This window comes from Solanum pennellii, chromosome 3 (assembly GCF_001406875.1).
Source record: "Solanum pennellii chromosome 3, SPENNV200".
Classification (NCBI taxonomy): Eukaryota; Viridiplantae; Streptophyta; class Magnoliopsida; order Solanales; family Solanaceae; genus Solanum; species Solanum pennellii.
Window position 1 is genome coordinate 70,791,551 of NC_028639.1, and position 26,502 is coordinate 70,818,052.

The window sequence follows — 26,502 nt, forward strand, 5'->3', positions numbered from 1 at the left end:
TAAAATTGACTTTTGATAAGCGCAACATGATAAATAATTTCAAAAATTGACTTTCGATAAGCGTAACATGATAAACAATTTCAAACGGAGAGAGTATTGTACTCGATCATTGTGATTACTTACGTATGTTGTTGATTGAGAGAATATATACTCTTCATTAGCAAAGATTCCTGGCATTATTAATGTTTAATTTAATATATTGTTTTCCACTGAAAGTTATACTCAAACTAAAGCTTTTATACATTTAGTACAAATCCCCAAGTTAATGGCGGAGCCCCCCCCCCTCCCCCCCCCCACACACACAGACATATATATATATATAGACATAATCCTTAATAAACAAATAGACACAAGTATTCTACATTGCGCAATACACGTAGGACTCATCTAGTACACAAAAATGTCATGTAGGACGAATGTGTTCATTTGCTCAGTTTTATACAAGCTTACGTGTCTATTTGTGCATATCCAAAGTTAAAGATCATAGTTATCAACTGACGTCAAGTTAAAGGTCATGTTTATGCATTATGTCATTAAAAAAAGATAAATTGAAAAATTATACGATGCAAATAAAATAAAAGAGATATTTAAATTTTCTTGATGGATAGCGATTTCTATCAAGTATTTTTCATGAACTAGCTATTACTCCATACGATATACCTTGTCAAATATTTAAAAATTCTGTAAATTATATTTGATTACTGAGAATTTGTATGTTTGACTTACTATTCACGTACACAAATATAAGAAAGGCAAAGTGGAAGGCATAGAGATCCCACCAATATTGAAATGCATGCATTATTGGCGCTTTATTATATTGTTGCCATTATTATTGCCTTTGATTTTGAAATACAATACGCCAAGGATTAAGAGGTAACACATTTATATGAAACAAAAATATCTATTCTCACCCTTCCTATTTCTTTTCAATGTCTTTCACTTATCCTTTTATCTTCTATCATCTGTCTCTTCACCATTAATGCTATAAATTTCTATTTCTAGCTAGTCATATGTTCAAACTTTGATGAACAAATGATAGGTATTTAGTAAAATTAATTAGTCGGGTTGAATGAGCTAGCTAGTCTTGTTTCCATATATAGTTATAAGATTTTTATTTTTATAATTATTTATAGTTCTTTTTCTAATTAGCTTTGGTGAACAAAGTTATTAGTTACTCGTGTGAGTAGAAGATAGCAGGTATCTCAACATTTGAGTTGCTTGCAAGTTAAGTTAGCTCAAATACTAGCGTTATAAGAGAATTTTTTTTTTAGTCATCTGTCAAAGTCTTGATGAACAAAGTTATTCTGAATTTATATTGGTCAAAGATAACATGCATGTACTCTATGAAATTAATTAGTCCTGAGATGAAAACAAGTTCATCCGGACACTAAAATTATAAACATATACTGTAGTTTATTTTTAACCATGCACGTGTCCAAGCCTGTTTGGTGAACAAAGTTATTTGTTATATGTATCATGTATATATGTGTGTTGGTTTAAAATAATAGGTACGCTATATTAAATTAGACCTAATACATATATTGGATCATAAACTTGGTTTCAAATTTTAATTTTGACCTCCAACTTTCAAAATGCACAAGCAGACACTTTAACTATCCAACTTTTGAATAAATAAACACATGTAGGATGACATGTAGGACAAAAAATGACATGTAGGATGACATGTAGGACATATGTATCTATTTGTTCAACTTTATACAAGTTTAAGTGTCTACTTTTGCACACCCAAAGTTGAAGGGCATAAATATAATTCGAAACCAAGTTAAAGAACATATTTATGTATTATTTTATTAAATTAATTAGTTGAGTTGAGCCTAGAAATCATGATTAGAATATAATCTTTTTAAATATATGAATCCATCCACCTTCAAAATAAAGTTGTTATAACCTTATTAATTAAGCACAACATAGAACTTATTCTGTTTAATTATAAACAAATAAAAACGCCATAAAGCATTGATCATCAAGTGCATGCTAAAATCATTGATTTAACAGATGATGGATTCTTCTTATGATCTTCTTTTGCTTTATGATTATGTTTGGAAGTTCTTTTTAGTTGCACTTTAATGGTGAAGTACTGAGAGCCACCAAAATCAGAAGAAGAAATATAGGCCTACGTTGTTATTGATTAATTGGGATAAGTTTTGACATTTTCATTAATAAATAAAAGGATTCCTTTGCCTATATGCACTTTTAGTACTATATATTTCCAGCTAATCTTTTTACTAAATACAGTAGTATACATTTTATTTAGCACGAAACCCCATGTGTTTGTGGATCAGTGGATGCCTTTTATCATTCCACTCAACTTAAGTTAGAAAATAAAATGGCTTCCAATCTGACTTAATTCTAAAAATTAGCTAATTGGGAAAATGCACAAGTACCCCCTCAGCCTATGCCTAAAATCTCAAAGACACATTTATACTATACTAAGGTCCTATTACCCCCTGAACTTATTTTATAAGTAATTTTCTACTCTTTTCCGGCCTACGTGACACTAGCTTAAAAAAAAAAAGTCAACCAATGTTGAGTCCACAAGATAGTGCCACGTAGGTCGAAAAGGGGTAAAAAATTATTAGTAAAATAAGTTCAGGGGTAATAGGACCTTAGTATAGTATAAGTGTGTCTTTGAGATTTCGGACATAGGTTGAGGGGTACTTATGCATTATCTCTAGCTAATTAATAGATGAAAGATAGTTTAAAAATATATAGAGAGTTTAAACTATCTTTCTATTATCGATATAAACGACTATTCTCCCTCCTCTCAGTACTCATGTGACATCTAGAATTTGGACAATTTATAATTAACAAGGTGCCAAACAAGATATATCATGAATTGAATGTGTCATCTTTTAATATAATGTTAAAAAAATGAATATTTCTATCACAAACGCTAGCTCAAGACGTGACATCCATGATTTGGTATCGACTTTAGGCCCAAACTAACAAAGCCAGAAGTCATAATATATTGAAATGTAGACAATTCAAAGTGAAAAATTTCGAAATGACTTGTTCCAGCTTAATGAAGCTGGAACAAAGACCTCTTTTAATTAAAATTTGTAGCTAGAATACTACTCTATATGCATGACAAATAAATTTTAGTTTTAGGAATTTTAATTTAGAAGGTTAATGGAGAAATGGACTCATCCACATGTATTAAAAGTAAATGGAAGGTAGTAGAATAAGCATGGTCGACCTGGTGTTGGGATTTTCTTCTTCTTTTCTCCTAACAATCATGACAATATTAATCAAGAATGATTTACTTTATTAAAGGAAGATGATTATATAAATTGGTTTTTGCCCACTTCTAAGAAATTCACCTACCATGATTCTTCCCCTCCTGTTTATTTTTTCATCAAAAGATAGCATCATGGATAACTAAACACCGTGTGTGCAAAGACTTTATTTCAATGACAATAATAACATTTTAGTGTATTCTTATCGACTGTTTTCAATAGACCTTGAACTCAATAGCAAAAATGTATTCTTACGGAGGGAGAGACTGATTTCAATCGATAACTAAACACTGTGTATATCCAAACACAAATCTATGTCAATCTTTAAATATCAACCAATTCATGTCCAAACGTCTGCCTGCGTTGTTGCTGGATAAAAATAGTCATCTCCATGATTATATTTGTATAGTTAAATGGATCTTGTGTTCAATAACTAGATCAAGTGGAAACACATGACTGATGTCCAGAGTTTAAATGCTTTGTTCTTTTTAAATTTTTCCAAATACAAAGGATTTTGATTCTTGCCCCACTTTCCACTACCAAAAATCCCACTTTCCTTTTCTATCTTTCAATTCTATCCACAAACTTTTTCTCCAAGTCAAACATTCTTCATGGTTAATGATGCAAAATAGAACTATAAATAGTATTCACTGGCCAGGCTCACTGTCAGTATACACAAGGACAAAGTAGAGTTAACTCAACTTTGTCTAGCTATTAATACATTGTGAGAGTATTTGTGTAAAACAGCCCTCGACTTTAATTACAAACTCTTATTTCTCCGTCTTAACTTGATAATCTCTGAGAAATAGGCCTTTTTTCGAAATTAATCTCATAGGAACAAGTGTTGAGGAATCAATAGACACGATGGACCCTGAAGAAGGTGTGTCAGCTCCTTCAACACCAGCAACTCCGGGAACTCCTGGTGCTCCTCTCTTTGGTGGATTGATCAAGCATGAGAGGAGAAACGGAGGGAATGGCAAAAAAACTCTTCTTAAGAGCTGTAAATGCTTCGGTGTTGAATCATGGGCCTCGGAAGAAGGAACGTTGCCTGCTGTTTCATGCATGTTACCTCCTCCTCCTATTTCATTAGCTAGAAAGGTGAGAAAAGTACAAATGATTCAGGATTTAAAATATATTTGTCAAAAATATTGAGTTCAGTTGAACGTGATAATGCAATGTATAGCTGATATGAAGATTGGTTTTGTATCAGGTGGGAGCAGAGTTTATAGGTACTCTGATACTGATATTTGCAGGGACAGCCACAGCCATAATGAACCAGAAGACACAAGGCTCTGAAACATTAATTGGACTGGCAGCCTCGACGGGCCTCGCTGTAATGATTGTGATTCTGTCAACTGGCCACATCTCTGGAGCCCATCTCAACCCTGCTGTGACTATTGGTTTTGCTGCTCTCAAACATTTCCCCTGGAAACATGTATGAAGACACACTCTGTACCACTTACGGCTCATTTGTTACGCACTTAACGGATTGTTTATTTTGCGTGCGTGTTTAATTTTTTTTTTAACAGGTTCCTGTGTACATTGGAGCACAAATTATAGCATCATTTTGTGCTGCATTCACGTTAAAGGTAGTTTTGCACCCAATAATGGGTGGTGGAGTTACTGTTCCTTCTGGTAGTTATGTTCAAGCTTTTGCCTTGGAATTCATCATCAGCTTCAATCTGATGTTCGTTGTCACTGCCGTGGCCACCGACACTAGAGCTGTAAGCATGATGGTTTCTCTGTTCTTACTAGTCAATTCAAAAATGGTTTGTTTATTTATTCATTTCCGAAATTTACTCACATCGGATATTTAAGCGAGGGTTGTTTTTTTTGGGCAAACTATAGGTAGGAGAGCTTGCGGGAATCGCTGTAGGAGCCACTGTCATGCTTAACATACTAATAGCTGGGTAATGATCTGCAGCTCTTGCTCTGTTTAAGCTGTAGTAGCCATATGGTTTTCATTTTTGCATCTTGGAATATTCATCTAACAAGTAACAATAATCCTTTTTTGGGGCTAAACCATATTCTCCTGAGCTACGACTACCTAAAAATCATAATCATGTCGTGTAAGACCCATTAAGGGGAACGATTTTTCATCTCATGGCTCGACCTAAGACTTATGATTTAAGGGTGAAAAAAATCATATCCATTTCTACCATACTCTTTAATTGCGAAGATCTTCAATCAACATTGAGTAGCTATCCAGCTAAGGGTGAAAAAAATAATATCCCTGAATTCTGAAATGAAGATCTAGGGGTGTTTGGTACAAAGATGCATAACTCAGGGATTACTAAATCATGGATTAGTAATGCAGGGATTGATTTTTATCATGTGTTTGGTTCATTACTTCCCACCTAATTTTATGTTTGGTTTAAGACTCTAGAAAAACTTCTTACCTACTATACCTTTGGGTTTATTGTGAGATTTTCCATTTCATTTAACTAGTCAATTAGATAAATATTAAAATATGTAAAAAAAATTATTATTAATTTTGAGGTGTGATAAGCCACCATCCTTAATAGCACAATATATTTCTAATTTTTTATTGGTCAAATACACCATAAATTTAATATAGTTTTAAGACTACTTAAATTGTTCAAAATAGACGAAACTTATTTTTTTTTTAAAAAAAAACAAATAGTTCATGTGGTCAATCAACAACATTAAAAAAATATTTTAAAAAATCAACCCAATATAGCAAATCAAACATGAAGAGGAAAAAAAATTAGTTTGTGAAATCTTCAAATTATATGTAACGAATTTGAAGAATTTAAAAGAATATTTATAATATCCTAATATAAAAATAAAATAAAAGAACATTAAATTACATAAGAAATTTAGGAAAAAGTATTTGAGGATAGTTTAGTAATTTAGGGTCTTAGTTTGTTAAACCTTGAATTAGTTATCCCTCCCTTTTCTAGGGATTAAATAAGACCTTGTATGAGGTATAACTAATCCATAGATTATGTTAAATAGAATAACCAAACAATGTTTTTCTTGGACTAAAATATAATCTATCGACTATTTTGATTAATACCTTCTACGAAACAGATCTGCGTATCCAGCTAATGCATAAAGTAGACAGACACTTTCTCTTTCTTTTATTTTAAATATATCTCTAAACGTCATTTTCCCATAATAGGAGTATCAACTTTGACAGCTTTTTCAAGCACAATTGTTGTATAACAACAATTCAATTCTCAAAATATTTATTCAACAATAATTTCAATACATCTTACACTTGGTACAGCACATGGTTACTCTGTCTAAACAAGACGTGACATAAAATGAACGAAAAATCAAGGAAGTAATACATATACAATAACGAAATAGTGACAGCTTCCGTAGGAATCACTTAGTAGCTTGTGAAAGAAAAAAAGAGAGTAGTTTACGGTCTTTCTCACAATTTGTATATTCTTGTGTTTTAGGGAGACAACTGGGGCTTCAATGAATCCCGTGAGAACCCTCGGACCAGCAGTAGCAGTAGGAAACTATAAAGCCATCTGGATCTACCTTACTGCTCCAATTCTTGGCGCTCTCATTGGGGCAGGCGTTTACTCTGCTGTCAAACTGCCTGATGAAGACAGAGACAATCATCCAAAGCCTTCCCTGGAACATAGTTTCAGAAGGTAATTCATCAGTAACACTATCAAACCAATGATAATCGCCTATATTTGTAGATGGTGTGCAGTTCTATGAATGTAAAAACACCTGGAAGGCAAGAGTGGGTTGAATAAAACAAAATCTTTCCACTCTCTCCAAATGTACAGATTTTGAGCAAGATATGACTTATCAAAAGAATAGGTTAGAGCAAGATATAGTGACGGAGAGAGGAAAGAAAGGAATGAACATTGGTGAGCTACTATTGGCAAACTTATGCGATGCGTAGAATTGGTGAGTTTTTACTGAATTGTAAAAGAGACCTCTGTATAATGTATTTCAATTCACAGAACTAGTGCCACATGAGTGGAAATTCTTTTTCTTTTTCATTTGTCTGAAATCTTGGAGGGGTACGAAATGAAACTGAGAGACTCAATTCATATTTCCGTTTCTCTTAGGAAGCAAGCTAATGAATACGAAAGTATTGTTCATGACTATCAAATGAGAAAGAAATATTGTTCATACATAAAGTACTGCCAAAATTGGCACAAGCAAATCCAGCTTATTGTCATATTAAAACTTTTCTTTTCTCCGATTAGAGTATTGCATAAATGGACTATATATAACTCTCTGTATTGAGTTAAACCTTGACTTGAAACTGTTAACGCTGTACACTACTGATTTGGCTATTTATCTTAGGACAACAGACCAAGCAGAAAAAAGATCCAAAGTCCTAATAACTGCAATAACAACTATCCTACTAAGGGTGATATCATATAATAAAGTCATGGATAAGTATGACAATCAATACATATATGATAAAAAAAAAATCAATAATAGAAACCAGAAGATTTGTAGTGAAATAGTATCCAATTGTCAAAGCAATATGTTCATATAAAAACTGTCCTAAAAGTAACTGCAGATCCTAACAGAGAAGAACAAAAACAATTCACTCTTTCTGCAACATATTTTGTTTATCTACTTCATATGAATTACTTAGTCATGAGTAAATGGTTAGACATTCTACCCTCTGTTATCGTAGTTTTAATAATTTAATTTTAAGAGAAAAGGGAACTTTTTCTAGTTCAGAAATTGAAAACATATATATGATTGATAGAGATTAAATAAAGAAATTCAGCTTAGTGAAGTACCGAATCATCTGATTCTTTTTATTATTCCAAGCAACAGATTAAACCATCTGGAGTACTTTAGCTTGAACAGATTGATCGGGTCTCCGGCGTATGAAGGATGATTTGTAGAGAGAAAATGCGAGAGCAGCGATAAGAGTACCAAAGACGTCGGCAACAGCGTCCTTGGTAGATGCACCTGCTGACCTGAAAAAACCCAGTTCGTCGGCAACCTCCTTAGCGGCGCCGGCAGCGAGTGAAACAATAGATCCGACCCAGATGCTCCGGCGGCGGATGAAAGGGTAGCGAGTTCTTTCCGCGAGAAAAGATGAAATGATAGCAATGAAGAAGCAGAAGAGTATGTGGTAGAGCTTATCAGGGGCTATCCAATCATCTCCTTCCTCCATTCCTTCTTTCAGGAATTGGTTATAAGAGCCACGCCATTAGATCTTCAGTCAATATAAAAATCTACTATTATATTAATTTGTTAATATATAGCATATGCATCACTAGTGCAATTTGCAATTTTAATAAGATAATTATTTGTAATGTTCGAACCAACTTTCACTCGCCCTTATTTATCAATTTGGGATCGGGTATTTGTAATGTCCGAACCAACTTTCATGCCCTTATTTATCAACTTGGGATCGGGTTATTTGTGTTCAAATGGACCTGAGCACCCCGGGCTCACTCCAATTTGTTCTCAGTTCATCTTCTCAACGATAGGATTAGTGCTGGAGCTTTCAACAGTTGCATAGTAAAATATCTGTCTACACAAAAAAGCCGGATACAGTTGAATGGATTTGGCTTCAAGGCACAAATAAGAAACAACCCACGAAGAGGCTACTGAGATCAGTGGACGGTGAAAATTATGAATATAATATTAGGTATCATAACTACAATTCTTCTGCATCATCCGACAAAGTTTCAAGTGCTACATACCTAAATGACATTATCACAAACAATGATTACAGCTAACAAATAGAGCAGCTTGAATATGCTGCTAATTCATCTTGCTGACCAGCTCATTGATGTGATCCTCACGATTGCCTGAATCGCCCCCATCCAAAAATCGTTTTTTCTTACCCTGCAATGCCTTTTCTGGCTTGGTGAGAGCAAAGGGACACAGGAAACTAGTGACCTCTTTGAAATGTGGACCAACGTTGGCAATCTCAGTCACTACGTCTTCTAAACATAAAATACCATTTTGACCCAATGCCTGCAAACAGTAAATAGTTACTACACAGGAACTCCCACAAACTATATACTAAGATGATAGATGCCTTCGGCAACTTGTTAAAAAGGAAAAAAAAGGAATTGAATTTATGGTACCTGTTCGACAACTTCGTTGCTGGTTAAAGGCACTCTCTGATTGTCAATCTTTCCAGCACCTTTCTTGTAAATCAGATCCTTGATGCTCTTGAGATTTGGATATCTTCAAAAGCATGAACAGTTCCATTAGACATATTCTACACAGCCCATAGGTAATGACAACAGAGGAATACAGAGAATTTTTTTTGGACAAGGACAGAAGAAATGTAAAGACCTGCTAAAAATGTTTTGTTTTTTACATGGCTTAAAACTTTTAGGATACTGCATAAAGAAAGGAATATGTAATTGCAATATGATGTTCTAACAATATCAGGCATGGTTTCCAAGTAGATGGTGACCATTAGCTGTAAAAGCACCGGTTCTAGCCCTTTTCACCTCTATATTCTTTTCTTTGAGCTTCAGTTCCTCAATTTGTTGAGCGTACACCGTAAGCCTTGAGATATCCCATGTCATGGAGGAGCATTTCCGTACGACACTCTTTCAATCCAGTAATTTTTCCTACTTATTTTTGGTTAAGAAATAAGCCCATTAGTGTAGGCCCTATGCTAAGCCCAAAAGTTGAACTAATTTATTTATAACCCGAAACATTCATACTCAATGAAACCCCAATCGCAAATATAGGCCAAGTGTATTTGAACACTTCTCAGACCTATGTGATCCCGGTGTAAGTATTATTATTACGCTCCTGGTGTCATATGATGTTAAAATTTTCTACTTCAAGCGTAATTGTCTTCAAATTGGTGGGACAGTAGATGGCAGGGATAGCTGACACTAAAATGGTTATATGATAAAATATGCTAAAGGAATACATAGACTTAATTAAGGTTCTCATTTTCCTCTTGCTTGACCTACGCCAATTTAACTATCAAAGACGATGCAAATATAGATTTTGGCACGAGGAGAAAACTGCATTCCTCAACAGGATTATAAGTATGAGATAATACAAATATTCTAAATAAGGTCCATTGGCAGCTCTAATATGAATGTAAAACTAAATTTCAGGGACAAGAAAGTCAGCACCAATCAATAGAAAATTGAAGAAAGGGGGCAACAATTGTCTCCTTCCAAAGAGAAAATATCACAATTATTTGTATGCTTGATTGGGCAAATGCTAACACGTAGATATTGGTTACTTCTTAGAAATTTACTAAGGTTTCCATGTTGTAGAATGAGGTGTTTACTAGAGATTTTGCACGAAAGACACACTAGATGCTAACATGCCATGCAAACAACAAAAATTAATGGAAGAAAAAAAATATCATGTTAAAGATAGCTTTAAACTTAAAATAAACAGAGTCGTGCATCATTTGTACACCTTAAACATAGTATTGACCTGCTGTTACGAGTCATTAAAATTTTATCCTGTCTAGGAAATTTCATTTTTGCCTTAGTCAAACAACTCCCTCCATTTAATGTTAGTACCCCCTAGCTAGGGTGTGCTTAGTTTCAGATCCAACCCAAAAGGTGAAAATAGCATGGTATGGCCATTCAGAAGTTAAGTGTGGCTCTTTAGATACAGCCTACTATAGATAAAAAAGAAGGAGAAATGAGAAGGTAAAACAACTTGTCACATGTATCAAGGACTAGACACAAACAACAGGGACAGAGAAAAGTACTCGGCAAAAACCAAGTAACCAGTAGACAAAAAGGTGAGATCACCTGCTTTCCAGCAAGCACAATGCCTATAGTTACTACTTTGAGGTTGAGTACTTAAAGGATATCCAGTAAAATGAGTTCATCAAATGTAGCAAAATAATAGAAAAGGCTACTTAAACCTACCCATATGTGACAAAAGGCTCCACCTTTTGCAGGATTTCCAAAATTCTTGCATCTGCCTTCACAAAGACGCCATTGAAGATTTTCCGCAGCCTCAAAGAGTACAAGAGCTTTCGCGTTCTTGGATGCATATCAGATTTTCTGAAGCGATATACAATTATTAGGACCCAAAAGTAAGTTGCCCTAGCTTAAAAGTAGAAGTATGATAGTAAAACCAGGAACTCACCCTCCAATGCGTATGACAAAAAGGAGACTGGAATCAGACGTGACAAAAGCTCGCCTGGATCTGTTCTTTCCCCTTTGTTTCATTTGGACAAGGTCCATCTCCTAAATATATTTTACAACAGCTCAGATGAGAAGGATGTTGAACAAACAATACACTACAAATCATAAATCAGATTATTGCAAGGTGATTGCTCAGAAAAGGTAGATAATCATCATTACTGTATGTGAGTATAAGGCAAAAGTAGTTACAGAGTGTTGTAAAGTCTCGATCCCCTAAATTTCAACATTTAATGGATCTTTCCTTAATACATTTTTGTCCATACTGTTTCACAAGATCTTTTAATTGACAAAAGTGTAACCTTGTATTCATACACTGCTTCACAAGGTATTTTACTATCTTTCTTCTAGAAATTGCACATATACTGTCTTCCCTCTTTCTTGGAGCGTCATTGTGTAATATGACTATTGGACCTCTAGAGAACGCAAGTCAGAAGTTTTGACCACAAAGACTTTCATATTCAGGAGACAAAAGATGCTGATTACTTGCAAGTGATTATAAGAAAAATTGGATATCATTTAGTTTTGGGACACCAAAATAAAGGATAAGTGAATCTGAGTAAATATCACACCTTATATACGCATATATCAAAACTTAACAATTGTCACTGCCACTATACCACAAAATTCCTGATAAAAGATTCTACAACCGATAAAGAAACTCAAGACAAAAATAAAATGCTGAAGCCAATAGGAAAAAATGAACAATTGCTTGATGAAATAAATTGAATGTGTCACCGATAAAAAAAATAATCAAAAGATGTGTGCAAGTAATAATCTTACAGTTGACGAAAGGAAAAAAGTTGAAATTCAATTTAAACATACCTTATCTCTGTACTCTCGAATAAACTGCTCAGGCTTCTTGATAACAAAATTATCAGATTTAAGTCTCTTGACTTTCTGCTCTAACTGGAGTTTTCTTCTGATTGCCCATTCTTCATTGTTCTTCCTCTTCTTTAGAATCACTTCTGGTATATAATTTAGAGACTGTGGCACCTCCTCTGCCATTGCTAGATATCTCCACAAGGAGAAATAAGCAATGGTAGATAAAACTTTGTCAGCAGTATTAGATATATGGACTATCAAACTTCTCAAACATTAACTTCAACTCAATTGGGTTGAATTTCAATTAGGTGATATCAAATGCTTGAAATCATAAGAATTGAAAAATAAAATAAAATTGGCAACACTGAAACTATAGTTCTGAATAGAATGATAGGGAAAACAACTTGAATTCTATGAATTTCATTCAAAGAAATGCAAACTCACAACATCAATGTAAATATTTCAAGTTCATATAAACAGACATGTCATAGCATTAATTTCTAGGAACCCTCAAACTTAGACTCACGACCGACATTTGAAGCGATGTCATATAGGAAAAAAACATGATTATAAATTAAATAGTTAAAACACACAGCAAAAGTAGCTAAAGCCCACATATATACCACATATACGCATTCTAACAGCAAACCCAGCATGAAAACAGATATATAGGTTAGTTTATGTTTTGTAGAGAAAGTGATAAGAGATACACAGTACGACAAATAAAGAGAAAAAAAAGACTTACAATTAGATAACGCCTCTGGAGGGTTATGCCGACGTTCGCCGGAGAGGAGCACGTCCACAGACGAGGTTCGGTGGTGAGGGAGGTTTAGGGTTTTGGATTTTGGACCGGGAAAAGAGGAATACTGTTAGGCGATTTGAGAAATCAATAAATTGACGGGGCCGAATCCATCTGAAATTGGGCCTCATGATATACAAATTGGGCTTCTCAATAAGTGAGAACCCAGCCCACTTAGGGGAGAGAATTAAGAATTTTGCACAAAAAGAGGATTATTTAATTAACTTAATAGTCGCTAAATATGTTCTATTAAAGTAAATATTTTTAAAGCCTGTAAAATGATTATTAACTATATTGATAGAAATTTTAATATTTTTTATTAATGTATATATTTAATGCGGTAAAAAAGTGTTTTTATTAAAGTAAGTTTGTATATATATTGATAGCAAAATATCACTATAAGTTGGAAAATATCGTTACTATAGATAAATATGGTGCTATTTTTATTTATATAGAGGGACTGTAACTACATTAATCGTCTTAGAATTCATTGTTAAAATCTATAACTAAAGTTTCAAAAAAAAAAAAAACAGTAGATTGCATGCAAACAAAATAGATGAAATCTCGTAGATAATATTTCATATGATCATTTGATTATATATATTATTTCTTTCCTTAAAGAGTCATTTAATTATAATTTTATTCAAAAAATCAATAAACTGCAAATATTAACTCAAAAATCACTTAGTTATCGATGTTTAACTTATACAATCACGATCATTCAACAAAATTTTGGACAAATTAAAGTTTTTGAGGATTAGTGAAGAATGACACATGGCCACATGGGTATGTCGAATATCAATAAACAAAGCATAAAAGTTAATTATATAAACACCACTTAGTTCATTCCTTCATTAATTAGTCTAATTCTATTTCCTAAGCATGGTGCATATTTGGTCAGACTCTTACTCTTATCGTTTGGACATGTCTAGTTCAGTTGAGACACATCCAAAAAATAAAAACACCAATGACACTTGTTAGTCAAACAAATATGTACTTGGCCATAATTTTGAGAAAAGAAAAAAAAAAGTAATTCTCCACGTACCATTATTACAAGGTATGACTAATTATTCAAATCACGTCTAATAAAAAATGAGTCATACATTCATTACAATAACAACATATTCAGCGGAAAAGTCTTACATGCAATAGTAACCACCAAAATTTGGTGTCATTTTCAAATGTCAAATAGTTCACTACACGTACTAGTAGATATATATAGACCAATGAAATTAGTCAATTAATTAGGCGTTTGGAGTTAAAACTTTTTGTCATCAAAAGTATGTATCCCATGAATGAAGATATGTTGATCATAATCCTATATGGACATGTGTTACTTTTACTAAAAGCAGCTTTTAGAGTGAACCGAAAGCCAGAAGCAACGACAAGGGATATCAATATATGGTGCATGAAATGCTTATAATACCTCGTTCATTTTTACTTGTTCACATATTTTATATACACATCAAAACATAATAAATAAGATGTATATTTTATTATAATACTTATAATAATTGGTCTATAAACTTTTGTTAACTTGAAGATGAATTTAGAATGAATAGTTAATTTTAAGGGTAAAAACAAAAAAAAAGTTATTTTATATTAAAGTGAACAGGTAAAAATTAAAAAAAATATTTTAATATAATCGACAACTTCATGAGTATGTAATAGGTGGATAGCACTTAATTTGGGCAGGTTAAAATGACTAATGACAAATCAAAAGTTTTGAATTTATAGATTGTGAACTTTAGAAAAATAATTAACTTGACTCCATTATAAAGTATTTAGACATATAATTAGCTACGAATTTTATTCATATAAATATATTATTTTAATTAATAATATTAAATATTTATGTTAAATTTGCATATAATTGAAATTCTATCTCCGCCTCGAAAAGACAAAAAGAAGTTGCTTTCCCTTTCAATATGTTTTCTTTAGTCCTCTCTTTAATTTCCCAAAACATTTGGATTGTACAAAGATACACAGACAAAGAAATCAAACACATGAGTTGAGAGAAGTTTGGGTCCCAATTCTTTTACTTTGATTAGACAAAGCAAACTCGTTAACCACACGCAAAATCTTTAAGAATCCTCTCATTTCAGCATTGAGACAAAAAAAACTAAGATGTCCATTACAATAGCAAACTCTCATTTTGGATCAATCCTAAAAATACCATATCTTTTTTTGATTTCAATCAACTATATTGTATGATTAAATCTATAAATATATATATATATGTTCATGTTAAATATAGCATGTATGCCTAGGCAAGCACTAATAACTCCTTTGCACATTATATATTAGGGGCCCTTTATCTCCATCTGCTTCCTATCTAATTGTCGGCCATTTGTGATGCATCAAGAAAATTTCCACACCAAGCAACATATATATACTTGTACTAGTAGTACTGTTTAAGATTTTTATTCAAATTATCTTGAGATTTCGTATACACTACAGTAACCATAATAACATATATCTAATGAAAATTCAAATCCCACGTTATAATTAAGGGGAGGATTATCCAAGTCCATATAAGAGGACTAAATTTTCATCCTTTTTTCAATGTGGGAATTCTCCACACTCTCCCCCAGACTCCACTATGATGGGGCTCAACATCGGTAAACAAGTAAATGGGATGAGCCTAGCTCTGATACCATATAAACAGGGGCGGATCCATGTTGGGTCCAGGGGGTTCACCTGAACCCTCTCGGCAAAACAATACATGTTATATATAAGGTAAATTTTCTATATTTTGTAGATGTATATATTTTGAATCCGCTCAATAACAAACAGAAATAGATAGAAGTGTGGTTTTAAACCCAAAAGAATTCAAGGGTCCCATTTCGAAAGACTTATTTGCACGTTTATACTTTTATTTTTCGAACCCCCTGAACAAAAATTCTGAGTCCGCCGCTGCATATAAAAATGGATCTTGGGCCTAACTCAACCTTAAAAACTAGCTTACGAGGGGAGGATTGTCCAAATCCATATAAAGAGACTAAATTCCCATCCATTTCTGATGTGGGAATTCTTAACACATAGGTAGATGTGAGAGGTTGTTTTCGGAAGATCCTCGGCCCGAGTACAACACATCAAAGTAAGCTAAAAAGGGCAAAAGACAGTGATAAAACTATCAAAATAATGCAATAACCTAAACACCATTAAAATGACTTATTTATCTTCTTTTTTGGTTTGTAATATTATAATTAAATTGATTGAGTTTGAATTCTAAATTTCTTATGTGTATATAATGTGTATATTGTAATATTTGTATAATCATGTCCTTGTCTTATCCTAAAAAAATAACATTATTTTTATTTATCCTTCGACATGACTCAAACGATCAACTTATTGCGGTTGATTGATGATGGAGGGTGTTCAATTACCACCAAGCAAGCCAAATGGATAATTATTTGATTAATATAGTTGCGTGTACTATGACAAGAGAAAACACAACGTTGGGGCCGGGTGTGTGTTTAAATAATTTATTGTTGAATACTAAAATACAAGAGAATATTAATTATTTTAAAATGAGTCCTAACAAAAGATGATTAGATATCGACAACATTGTGAATTAGATTCATTATTCCTAAGCCTCATACCCCATTTGATGTCATATCAGTAGTGGAGTAACACCTAATAATACCAAAGCATTAACTCATATCAAAGATTTTAAATACATTTTTATGACAAAGATTAATTGACAACTTAAAAAAATGGTTATACTAATGTATATGGTATAAAGTTTTAAACTACACTAATAATGTTAAAACATTATATTCAGTCTAGATACTTTTGGTTTTTATATATAGTCACATTAAAGCAACATTCTATTAACTAAAATATGTACTCCAAGAAATATGTCATACTTGGAATATTATAAAAGTATATTACTTAAAATAAAAGTAAAAATACAATTTTAACATAACACGTGTGTTATGTGTAGTTTAATTTGTGAAATGATTTGATAATTCTAGAATAGTGTGAATATTAACAAGCAAATTAAAGATAAAAATGCACATTTCAAATAATTAAAATTAAACATCCTTAGTATAAGATATCACAAAGAGTAAAATTAGAATTTAGCCATAATTAAGGGATCAAAACTACTCACCCTTATATCTAACAAAAAAACTAGTTATGAAACGCTTGAGTTTGTGTGGGGGCTCAATATTTGTTTACAATTTCTAAAAGAATGGTATATTAAATAATCTTACTAAGTGTAAGATAAATATCTAATAAATTTTAAGTGATATTGATTAAATTATTTTAATCTTTTGCTCATATAAAATAAATTACAGTATATGTTTTTATGGCAATAAATCGTCTCATTCTCTTCTCACGCAAATCTAAGGGTTTTTCAAATTTAATGTGAAGGGGCTCGTTTAGATGTTCATGACTAAAAATATTTTCTTCAACCACCGTTGATTAAATATTACTCAAAGAAATTATTTGGCCATTGTTTTTTTACTCAAAGTAATTACTTATAAAATTATTATCGATATTTTATATAATAAAATTATAAATAAATTATATGAATTTAAAACTAAAAATCATAATTAAAACGGATTTCATAATTTTGAAAAAAATTATACGCGACTTAAACTAAAATAGAACAAAAGAAACTAATTCTGAGAATTATTTTCTTTTTCTGCAAAGATGTCCTTAATTACTGAAGCAATCATATACCTTGTTGAAGTATATATAAAAATAAGACTAACTTAGCATACTATACCTTATTGAAGTATTTATTGTTATTTCTTAATGAAGTTGAAAAAAGAAGTTAAAAACGACTATTTCCCTTTTTATTTTTACCCAACAGAGAGGAATAGGTCATGTGCAAGGAATTCATGAACTTAATTATAACTTTCCATTATTAGAGTTGTGACAGCTACATTCTACGTGAATATACATTCACTTTTAATTATCATAATTTTTTTTTTTAAATTAAATTATAAAAACTTTAATTAATATTTTATAATATATATTTTTTTATCATATTAATATGCAAAAAAAAAATCACAATTTATAGTTCTTTTCATATTATTTTTAAATATGTAAATTGTTTGATTAAAATATTGAACTAATGCAATCTAATTTATAAACTTCTAAAATTAGTTAATTGATTTTTGAAGAGTGTAATATATTCCTTATGTTGTGCATTAATTAATGTTTTCCAAATTGAGATTTTTATGCCATGAATGTCACTAGCTAGCTAGTAGCACTATATATATATAGAGAGAGTAGAGTACTTTTAAGTTTTAATGATTAGTTTCAAACAAACAACAATAATGGTGCATATATGGTATTCATAATTACAAATGAACAAATCAAATACTTGTGTTTTTATAATATTTGGGACTATACTGTTTTAGAATAAATAATAATAATGAAGTTTGATGAACAATTATATGTTTTCATTGATGAAAGCAGTTCTCTATTAATGTATGTAGGTCTCTTTCGGCCAAATAAAGTTGGCCAAACTCCATGCGTTGCTTCCTTGTTTTATTTGGAAAAAGGTTGTCCCACTGTTTTTCTCATTATTGATTATTAGTATTTATGTTACGTTGCATTTTTTACACTTTCTTATTTTAAAATAAATATCGTCTTAACAAAAATCATATTTATTAGAAAATTAATAAATATAATGTATAATTTATTTAACTATTTTTATTTAATAAATATCTTTCGAAAACTGAACACAAAGTATATCGGTATATAGTTGGCAAAGCAAACATATTGGGTGGCAATATTAATTACTAAATGTCTAAAATTATATCCTTAAAAACCATCTTTATTAACATCCTTATTTAGTATAGGTAGGGTTTGTTTATGAAATAAATGTTTATATTACTTTAATCGTTTTATATAGGGAAAATGCACAAGTACCCTCTCAATGTATGCCCAAAATTCCAGAGACATACTTATATTATACTAAGGTCATATTATCCCCTGAACTTATTTTATAAGTAATTTTCTATCCTTTTTCGACCTACGTGGTACAAGCTTGAAAAAAAAAGTCAACCAACATTGGGTCCACAAGATAGTACTACGTAGGTTAAAAAAAAAGATAGAAAATTATTAATAAAATAAGTTCAGGATGGTAATAGAACCTTAGTAAAATATAAGTGTGTCTCTGAAATTTCGGACATAGATTGAGGGGTACTTGTGCATTATTCATTTTATATATACTACTAAATAGTTTAGTATCAAAAAGTCAATGAATTCATGTCCTCATATTATTAATCCAAAACTTAGATAACCTGATCATCATTGACAATTAGACAAATCAAAGCGTTGTATTTAAGGTTTAATTAAACCTCATCCCCCTCTTTTGATAGGGGAAATCAACTTAATTATGGTTACTTATTATGACCTTTTTCGATCTTCTCATTATAATATAGCTATAGAAGACTTTTTAAAAAAGTTGTATTATCCTCCTTCGATGAAAAACTAAAGCGAAAGCAAACACTTTTTTTTTTTAAATACTTTCTTGAATTACTTTAAAATATGTTTCAGATGTTCATAAGACACTATTGCATTCGTTACAACACAACTCGGGAAGTCATAATCCCAAGAAATCCTATTTATATATATGAATTATAATTTTTCGCTAGATTATGAGCTAATACATTTCATGTTCGAGGAATATATATAATCTCGATTTCTTTAAAAAGATTTCATCAATTGCCAAACATCCTCGCAAACGATCTCTATTTCCCTAGATGTTATCAAATTCTTTTGCAACATTTGTACAATATGTGAACCTTTTACCGACCCTTTTATAGTGCTTTGTCCACATCTTCCCAAATTGCTAATGCTTCAATAATTATGGCCTTCCCTACAAATTGAATAGGGGTACCATACACTTGAATGAAGTACAATATTATAATAACGAGCTGAAATGAAATAGGGACTAATAAGGTGCTAATTGCAAAAAAATTAGGCCATTTTCAGTTTGTAATCGAATTACTAATATAACAGAGTAACAACATAAGCCTCGTTGATTTTTTTTAAAAAAAAAACATAATGCAGTAACAACTTGACTTCAACTTGTATCTATTCCCTTCACCTTAGATTTGTACATATAGATACTTAAAGTAGTATAAAATTAAACAAGTAGATATATGAATTCTATGCGATATCATACGTGGTGCCCTGGATATATTATGTCATGTAACACGTGTGTGTTTATTTATTCAATTTTATAAAAATTTAAGTGTGCACCAATTGATTCATTGATACATTCCTTGTTACTAGTTGGTTTACTTTTATTTTTTTATTATTTTAAAAAGAAAATTTTTGTTTTTATCCACTTTTAGCATATTAAAAAGGAATCATTTTTTAAGATTAATTACTTATTTTATTCAAATTACTCCTATACTAATATCACATGAAATTTTATTTTAAAATTCAAAATAAATATTTGTAGTATTTTCACATATATAACCTTAAAGTTAAACAGGCATGTTAATGTATTAAATATTTTACTTTCCACATTAATTACCTTATTTTGTCAAATTATTTTTCAAACACATGAGACTGAAGTCACTGAACATCAATTAATATGAGTACTTATATCAATTACTACTATTCATATTTTAAAAGGATATAAGAAATTTAAAATGGATAAATAAAAGTGAAAATAGTGCGTCGAAGTACTTATCTACCGACTACCGTTCACTGCTACTGATAAGTATTTGGAAGTTCCAAAAAGACACGCTAGATTAATTACAACCTCATGTTTTCACTAAACACTGATTTTGCAAGTTCAAATTTAAAGAAACAATATATACATCAACAGTTTGAATCTTTGAATTAGGAATATATATGTAACTGATATGAAAAATATGCGTAATATATGTTCATTCATTAAAACAGTATCCTTTAACAGAAATTTCAGGTCATTCACTTATTTGAAAATTTAATGTAACTAGTACTCCCTCTCTTCTCGTCCACTTTTATTCGTCATATTACGCAGTTCGAAAGTTAACTCAATTAATTTTTAAAGTTAAATTAGATTACATTAATTCGATATCTTAAACAAAAAATTCAGATATTCAAAAACTATACGAAAAATACTACTATAATTGCAATTTTTTACATGAAAAAATACATCGTAAAATATTAATCAATTTTTTTTTAGTTTCACTCTAAAAAAAAGAAATTATAATAATTAAAAATAGACGGAGATAATATGACTTTTATTTTAAAGAAAACATTAGAGATTTCCAAAAATGGTCAAAACGAAAGAAGACAAGAATATATATTGTATATACATGGTGGCTAAAAGGGCAGAAAACGTGGGAATAAATAGACAAGGGAAAAAAATAATTAAAGAAACATTAAATGGGGTATATATGGTTTAATTGTGTTGTGACAAAACTTCACCAGTTTCCATCAAAACTCTTTTGATCTATATATATTTATCTATCTGTATTATTATTATTGGAGTACTATACTATAAAATCCCCTTTTTGAGTATCTTTTTACTAGAATAAGCTTATTGTAACTGTAATGCTTCCTTCCTTACATAGTACCATTGCATTAAATTCTCAATCAATAAACATTTTACTACTACTTCTTTTTTTCTTTCTATTAAACCCCAATTATACTCTTTCATCATCACAAACACAATTTAAAGTGCAATTTCTAGTCCCACTTTCCCCCTTTCTTTTGATCCATATGTACTTATCTCAATTCCCCAAATAACTACTCCATACAAAAACTCACTCTCAGAAAAAAAAAATAAAAAAAAATGGAAGTTCAATCCTCCAATAGTAACCAAATTTCAAATGATGAACACGAAAACAACGATCTTATTCTAGATCTACGCCTCGATCACGGCGTTAAATCAAATATCCAGACTAGTTCATCAGACGCATCGCGATCCGCAGGTAATAATAATACCGAATCGGAGCCTCGGGTTTTTTCATGTAATTATTGCCAGAGGAAATTTTACAGCTCGCAGGCGCTAGGCGGACATCAAAACGCGCATAAAAGAGAGAGAACAATAGCGAAAAGAAGTCAAAAAATTTCTGCAGCAGCTTTTGGTTATGATAATAAGTATTCGAGCATGGCTTCTTTGCCGCTGCATGGTTCATTCAATAGATCTCTCGGAATTCAGGTTCATTCAATGATCCATAAAACTACTACCAGTACCGCTTTCGGCGCGCCGGCCTTGTACGGTCATCCTGGATGGTCAATTAGAAGGCCGATTGAGCAGCAGCCGGCCATTGGCCGGCTGGGCACAGAGAGTAATTTTACGAATAATTACCAAACGGCAGCAACATCATCAGGTGGTGCTGCTGCTAGATTTGATAACATTATCCAAAAATTTCCTCAAATTGATGGTATTTCACAGTACAGATGGGATAGTGGTGGTGGTCGCACTAATAAACCAGACGAAACGAAGAAGCTTGACCTGTCTCTCAGACTCTAAATTATTAGTACTAATAGAATTAAGTTATTTTTTTTTCTCACAGTTATTTCGTTTTAGATTTATATTTTCTCAATTATGAGGTCCACTATTGTAAATGTTTCTTATGCCATCTGTGATATGATTTCCGACATTTTAGTAAAGATCATGCTCAAATCTTGCCTTCAATGACGGACAATCCAAATATACAACTATTCATTTAATAATTGAGTTCAAATTTTACAAGCTGGAAATGCATGTTTTCACTCCAAATAAAAATTCACAAATGAAATGATGTTGACAAGTGAACAGATACACAAAACATCCCGCGTTAAACTTTATAAAAAAAAGTCCACAAATGAAAAAAAAAAATCAGTGCTAACTGTTTGTGTTTGGATTAGATTGATGTTTATAATACGTGACAAATGCACATGCCGACAAAATATTGTACCGTTTGATGAATTAATAACAACTACTATTACAAATAATTTTGCAGATTCAACGGCTGAGATTTAGTGAGCAGTTGATGAAATAGACTATCTACTAAAGGGTCATGTTCATTAGGTTGGTGGGAGGTATGTATATAAAAGTTGTGTAAATGATCTTTGTCCATTTTCATTAGGAAAACTTTTTTTAATTAAGGTGATGTTAAAAACAATTTTAAGTTATTCAATCACATCATTATCTTTCATATATTTTAATGCTGTAAAATCTTGATTGCATTGATTTCTTACCTAAGAAATCTTTTAAACAGTGTTACTCTATAATAATGGTGGGACCAAAATTTGGCTTTATGATGGATTTTAAACTTAATAATGTCATTTTCTCAAAGTAATCCAACTCTAAGCAACAAACATGATGTGTACGCTGAAGAGAGACATTATTTCATACAAACACAGTAACAAAATTTTAAGTACTCATTCATTTTTAATATCGAAAAAGAAGGAAGAGAGAGACATTTGGCGCGTGCAAGAGGAAATTAAAAGGTGTAGGGTTTGGTGGCTTTACTGATATTACACTGTTAAGTGAAGAAAATATGTTTCTCTAGTGTTTTTATGGCACAAAAAAAACGACAAATAGTTTGGGAAACATAAAAATGGACAATGTGGGGACAAATATATGTATTTTCGTTGCTTGATTGATGGTTACTTTCTTTCTTTCATCTTTTTTTTCTCTGCTAATGAAAGCAATATGTACAGCTTGGCACTTGGCAGCTTCTCAACCACCTTTATTGAACTCTTTTCATCCAAAACATGAACGTAGGTGAAAAATTTAGCCTATAAAAATATAATCCGCTCCATTCATTTTGATTTATTCAAATTCAATTTGTTAAGATTTTGGATTGATTTAATTAGAGATCCTAAATTGAACAAATGGTCCACTTTGGGATTTAACAAATCATTCCCTCTGTTTTTATTTAGTTGTTACCATTTTAGGTTTCACGCTTCTTAAAAAATTAATTAAGTTTATCACTGTATCCTTATTTAGGGTTCTTTAAAGTCAAGTTTTCAATAAATGAATATAAATTAATTGACTTTGACTAATTAATTTGACCAATGAATATAGATTACTTACTTAATTTTTCTATGTTGATCAAAATGTATATACTTTCAAAGGGTTAAATAAGAACAACAGGGTTATTTATGCATTTATTTTGTAAAATGAAAAATATCAAATAAAAGCTAGTTTTAGTAGAAACGACATATAAATAAGAATGGAGAACTAACAAATGAATTAAATTTGGATGGAATTATAATCTATTGTTTAGTTCATTTTATATAATCCGGTCAATCATATTGACTTTTGAACAAAACTGATCAATTGATTCAGGGCCCGTTTGGATGGGCTTAATAAAAACAGCTTTAAAAAAGTACTTTTGAAAGTGCTGAAACTTATTTTGAAAATAAGCAGTTATGTGTTTGGATAAAAGTGCTGAAGTTGCTATGCCAAACGTGAAAAGGGAAAAATGGAAGAAAGAGATGTTAGGGTTATGTTGTAATTTGGAGATTGTATAAAAATATTAAGGGCAAAAAGATAAAAATGTGGTCAACTTAAAACAGCTTATAAGCTAAAAAAAGAAAAGCACCTCTACCCCAGCTTTTAACTTTTGACTTAAAATAAGTTTTTTTTAACTTAAAATAAGTTATTTTAAGTATTGCCAAACAGCTAAATAAGTCAAAAATCAGCTTTTAAGTCAGTTTGACCAGCTTTTAAGCTGAGCCAAACAGGCTCTCAATCTATTTTAACTCGCTTTAAATTCAGATAACCTATTTGCCACCTCTAAGCATGAGCAAAGAGCCATTTTTTTTGATATTCCAGTTGTCAAATGAATAAACCGACTCTCCCCATCCCAACTGGAACCTATGGAAATTAAGAGACTCGTGTAATCTGATTTAGATTTGGACCAATGACTTTTCAGCCAAATGGACCTACATTGTCCTCTATTAGAATTAATTTTCTAAAAAAACCTATGCATTTTTCCCATTTTGTATATATCCAACCTTGTTATTCTATTCTTCTTTATGAAACTGCATTTATTAAGTCCTAAATCGAGCAACCCGAGTCGTACTGATTCATATAATCGATCTCAACTTATCTATGTTTTGTTGAAGTGATAACAAGCAAACTGCAACTCTACTTCCTGTTTGTGTGGTAGGCTTAAAAAATCTATTGATTGAAATAGGAGAAACGCACTTTACTTTTCCATGTGCCTTTCATGGAGAAACTGTTCGTTTATCTGTAGGTTTAAATAATCAATAAGTTGGTTGTATACACAACACAAACCAGACAATTTGGTATATATGACCCATAATATAATGCTTTACTAATTGAATAAAAAGCAACTACCAAAAACATGAAGATAACGTTTAGACAATGAAAGCAACAACGTTGGACAACTCAATTCCACCACTACTATACACAGCAAAAAGTTACTCCATCATAGTCAAGGCTCACACAATTCATCATAATGCAATAGAAGTTTCCCCTTATTCGCGGGTTTGACCATCTTAAACCATGAAATTCAACATATACAGCAAAGGTGTAGGTACTGGTAGGAAATTGATGTGGGTAGGAATTAGCATACTTACAGGAAAATAGTTGATCGACGACTAAGTTCCATCTCAACCATTGCTGGATATAAGATTAGATCATCAAGAAAGTCTTATCAGGTGTTAATTGATGAGTAGGGGCCTAATCATAGTGAGTGGGACACAGCTAAACAGTGAGAACCATCTGAAGTAGTACAATCACAACCTAATCTTCAAACAAAATAAGACATTTCCTGTATATAGCTTTAAGTAGGGGTGTCAAACATGGATGCCTGTCCATCCCACCCAAAATCTTATGAGTTGGGCACAAGATAATTTCATACTCGAACTTAGTTCAATTTTAAGATTTACTGTAATATGGGTTTACTGCTTCAGATTTACTTTGATTTTTTCTATGGGTTGGAAGTTGAGTTACAGGTCAAGGTCGGGTTAGGTCTCGAGGCTCAGGTCTTAAGTCTCATGTCTCATGGTCCAGGTCTCAGATTGGGTCTCCATTATACCCAGGTCTCGTGTCCCAAGTCAGATATGAAGGTCCAAGACAGGCGAGACTCGATGGATGGTAGGGGAGGGTGGGTCTGAGCAAAGGGCAAGGCTGGGATAGGGTGGGGGAATGTGGACAATTCAAAAAAGTTAGGTCAAGTTGAGTGTGTCATGACTCAATCCACTTCAGGCCAAGTAAATTTTGGCTACTTTTAGCATAACCCATTTTAACATGCTCAAATCCAATCCAACCCGCATATTTGACACCCTAGACATAGGTACATTTCTTAAATTCTCCAGGAATTACATTAACTAGGTTACAAATGTAAGAGGGACTCACATGTAGTACTAGAGCAAAATAGTGTTTGTTTTCAGTAAGAAAACTAAAAAAAGAGAGAGTTGACAAAGACATTACAAATAGTTACTAATACCTACCACATTGTCTTACAAATAGGCATACAAACATGAGTGCAAGAGTCCACTTAAACAAGCATCCAAGGTCAGATGCAGACAAGTGTAATATAACATACCTAATCTTCTCAATCAAGGA

General features: G+C 31.8%; 4 protein-coding genes across 5 annotated transcripts; 2 read left to right on the top strand and 2 right to left on the bottom strand.

The window, feature by feature from the left end:
* The first annotated feature begins 3,913 nt into the window (after positions 1-3,913).
* On the top strand, positions 3,914-7,362 carry LOC107014826 (aquaporin NIP6-1). The gene is made up of 5 exons (XM_015214924.2): positions 3,914-4,355; positions 4,468-4,692; positions 4,787-4,981; positions 5,106-5,167; positions 6,689-7,362. The coding sequence occupies exons 1-5, from the start codon at positions 4,122-4,124 to the stop codon at positions 6,891-6,893; spliced, it is 921 nt and encodes a 306-aa protein (XP_015070410.1). The 5' UTR covers positions 3,914-4,121; the 3' UTR covers positions 6,894-7,362.
* Positions 6,444-8,688, bottom strand: LOC107014828. The gene is made up of 2 exons (XM_015214927.2): positions 8,012-8,688; positions 6,444-6,869 (listed from the first exon to the last, which is right to left on the bottom strand). Exon 1 carries the CDS (start codon positions 8,392-8,394, stop codon positions 8,050-8,052), a length of 345 nt encoding a protein of 114 aa, XP_015070413.1. The 5' UTR covers positions 8,395-8,688; the 3' UTR covers positions 6,444-6,869; positions 8,012-8,049.
* A 151-nt stretch (positions 8,689-8,839) lies between these two features.
* On the bottom strand, positions 8,840-13,086 carry LOC107014827 (60S ribosomal protein L7-1). 2 transcript variants are annotated; one of them, XM_015214926.2, is made up of 6 exons: positions 12,948-13,086; positions 12,203-12,387; positions 11,322-11,422; positions 11,099-11,236; positions 9,320-9,422; positions 8,840-9,206 (listed from the first exon to the last, which is right to left on the bottom strand). In XM_015214926.2, exons 2-6 carry the CDS (start codon positions 12,383-12,385, stop codon positions 8,991-8,993), a joined length of 741 nt encoding a protein of 246 aa, XP_015070412.1. In that variant the 5' UTR covers positions 12,386-12,387; positions 12,948-13,086; the 3' UTR covers positions 8,840-8,990. The 2 variants fall into 2 exon arrangements, with proteins under 2 accessions (XP_015070412.1, XP_015070411.1); XM_015214925.2 differs by having other exon boundaries at positions 12,203-12,395.
* Positions 13,087-21,450: 8,364 nt separating this feature from the next.
* Positions 21,451-22,614, top strand: LOC107013818 (zinc finger protein 3). Its single transcript, XM_015213692.2, has one exon. It carries the CDS (start codon positions 21,763-21,765, stop codon positions 22,444-22,446), a length of 684 nt encoding a protein of 227 aa, XP_015069178.1. The 5' UTR covers positions 21,451-21,762; the 3' UTR covers positions 22,447-22,614.
* Positions 22,615-26,502: the final 3,888 nt, after the last annotated feature.

What these genes read in the sequence shown, in the direction of transcription:
- LOC107014827 (XM_015214926.2), bottom strand. Translation starts at nt 12,385, where the DNA reads ATGGCAGAGGAGGTGCCACAGTCTCTAAATTATATACCAGAAGTGATT. An exon ending in TTTGTCATACGCATTGGAGG is followed by an intron (nt 11,237 to 11,321) that starts GTGAGTTCCTGG and finishes ATATCGCTTCAG; the next exon opens with AAAATCTGATATGCATCCAA. An exon ending in GCAACGAAGTTGTCGAACAG is followed by an intron (nt 9,207 to 9,319) that starts GTACCATAAATT and finishes TACTGTTTGCAG; the next exon opens with GCATTGGGTCAAAATGGTAT.
- LOC107014826 (XM_015214924.2), top strand. Translation starts at nt 4,122, where the DNA reads ATGGACCCTGAAGAAGGTGTGTCAGCTCCTTCAACACCAGCAACTCCG. An exon ending in AACATTTCCCCTGGAAACAT is followed by an intron (nt 4,693 to 4,786) that starts GTATGAAGACAC and finishes TTTTTTTAACAG; the next exon opens with GTTCCTGTGTACATTGGAGC. An exon ending in TGGCCACCGACACTAGAGCT is followed by an intron (nt 4,982 to 5,105) that starts GTAAGCATGATG and finishes GGCAAACTATAG; the next exon opens with GTAGGAGAGCTTGCGGGAAT.
- LOC107014828 (XM_015214927.2), bottom strand. Translation starts at nt 8,394, where the DNA reads ATGGAGGAAGGAGATGATTGGATAGCCCCTGATAAGCTCTACCACATA.
- LOC107013818 (XM_015213692.2), top strand. Translation starts at nt 21,763, where the DNA reads ATGGAAGTTCAATCCTCCAATAGTAACCAAATTTCAAATGATGAACAC.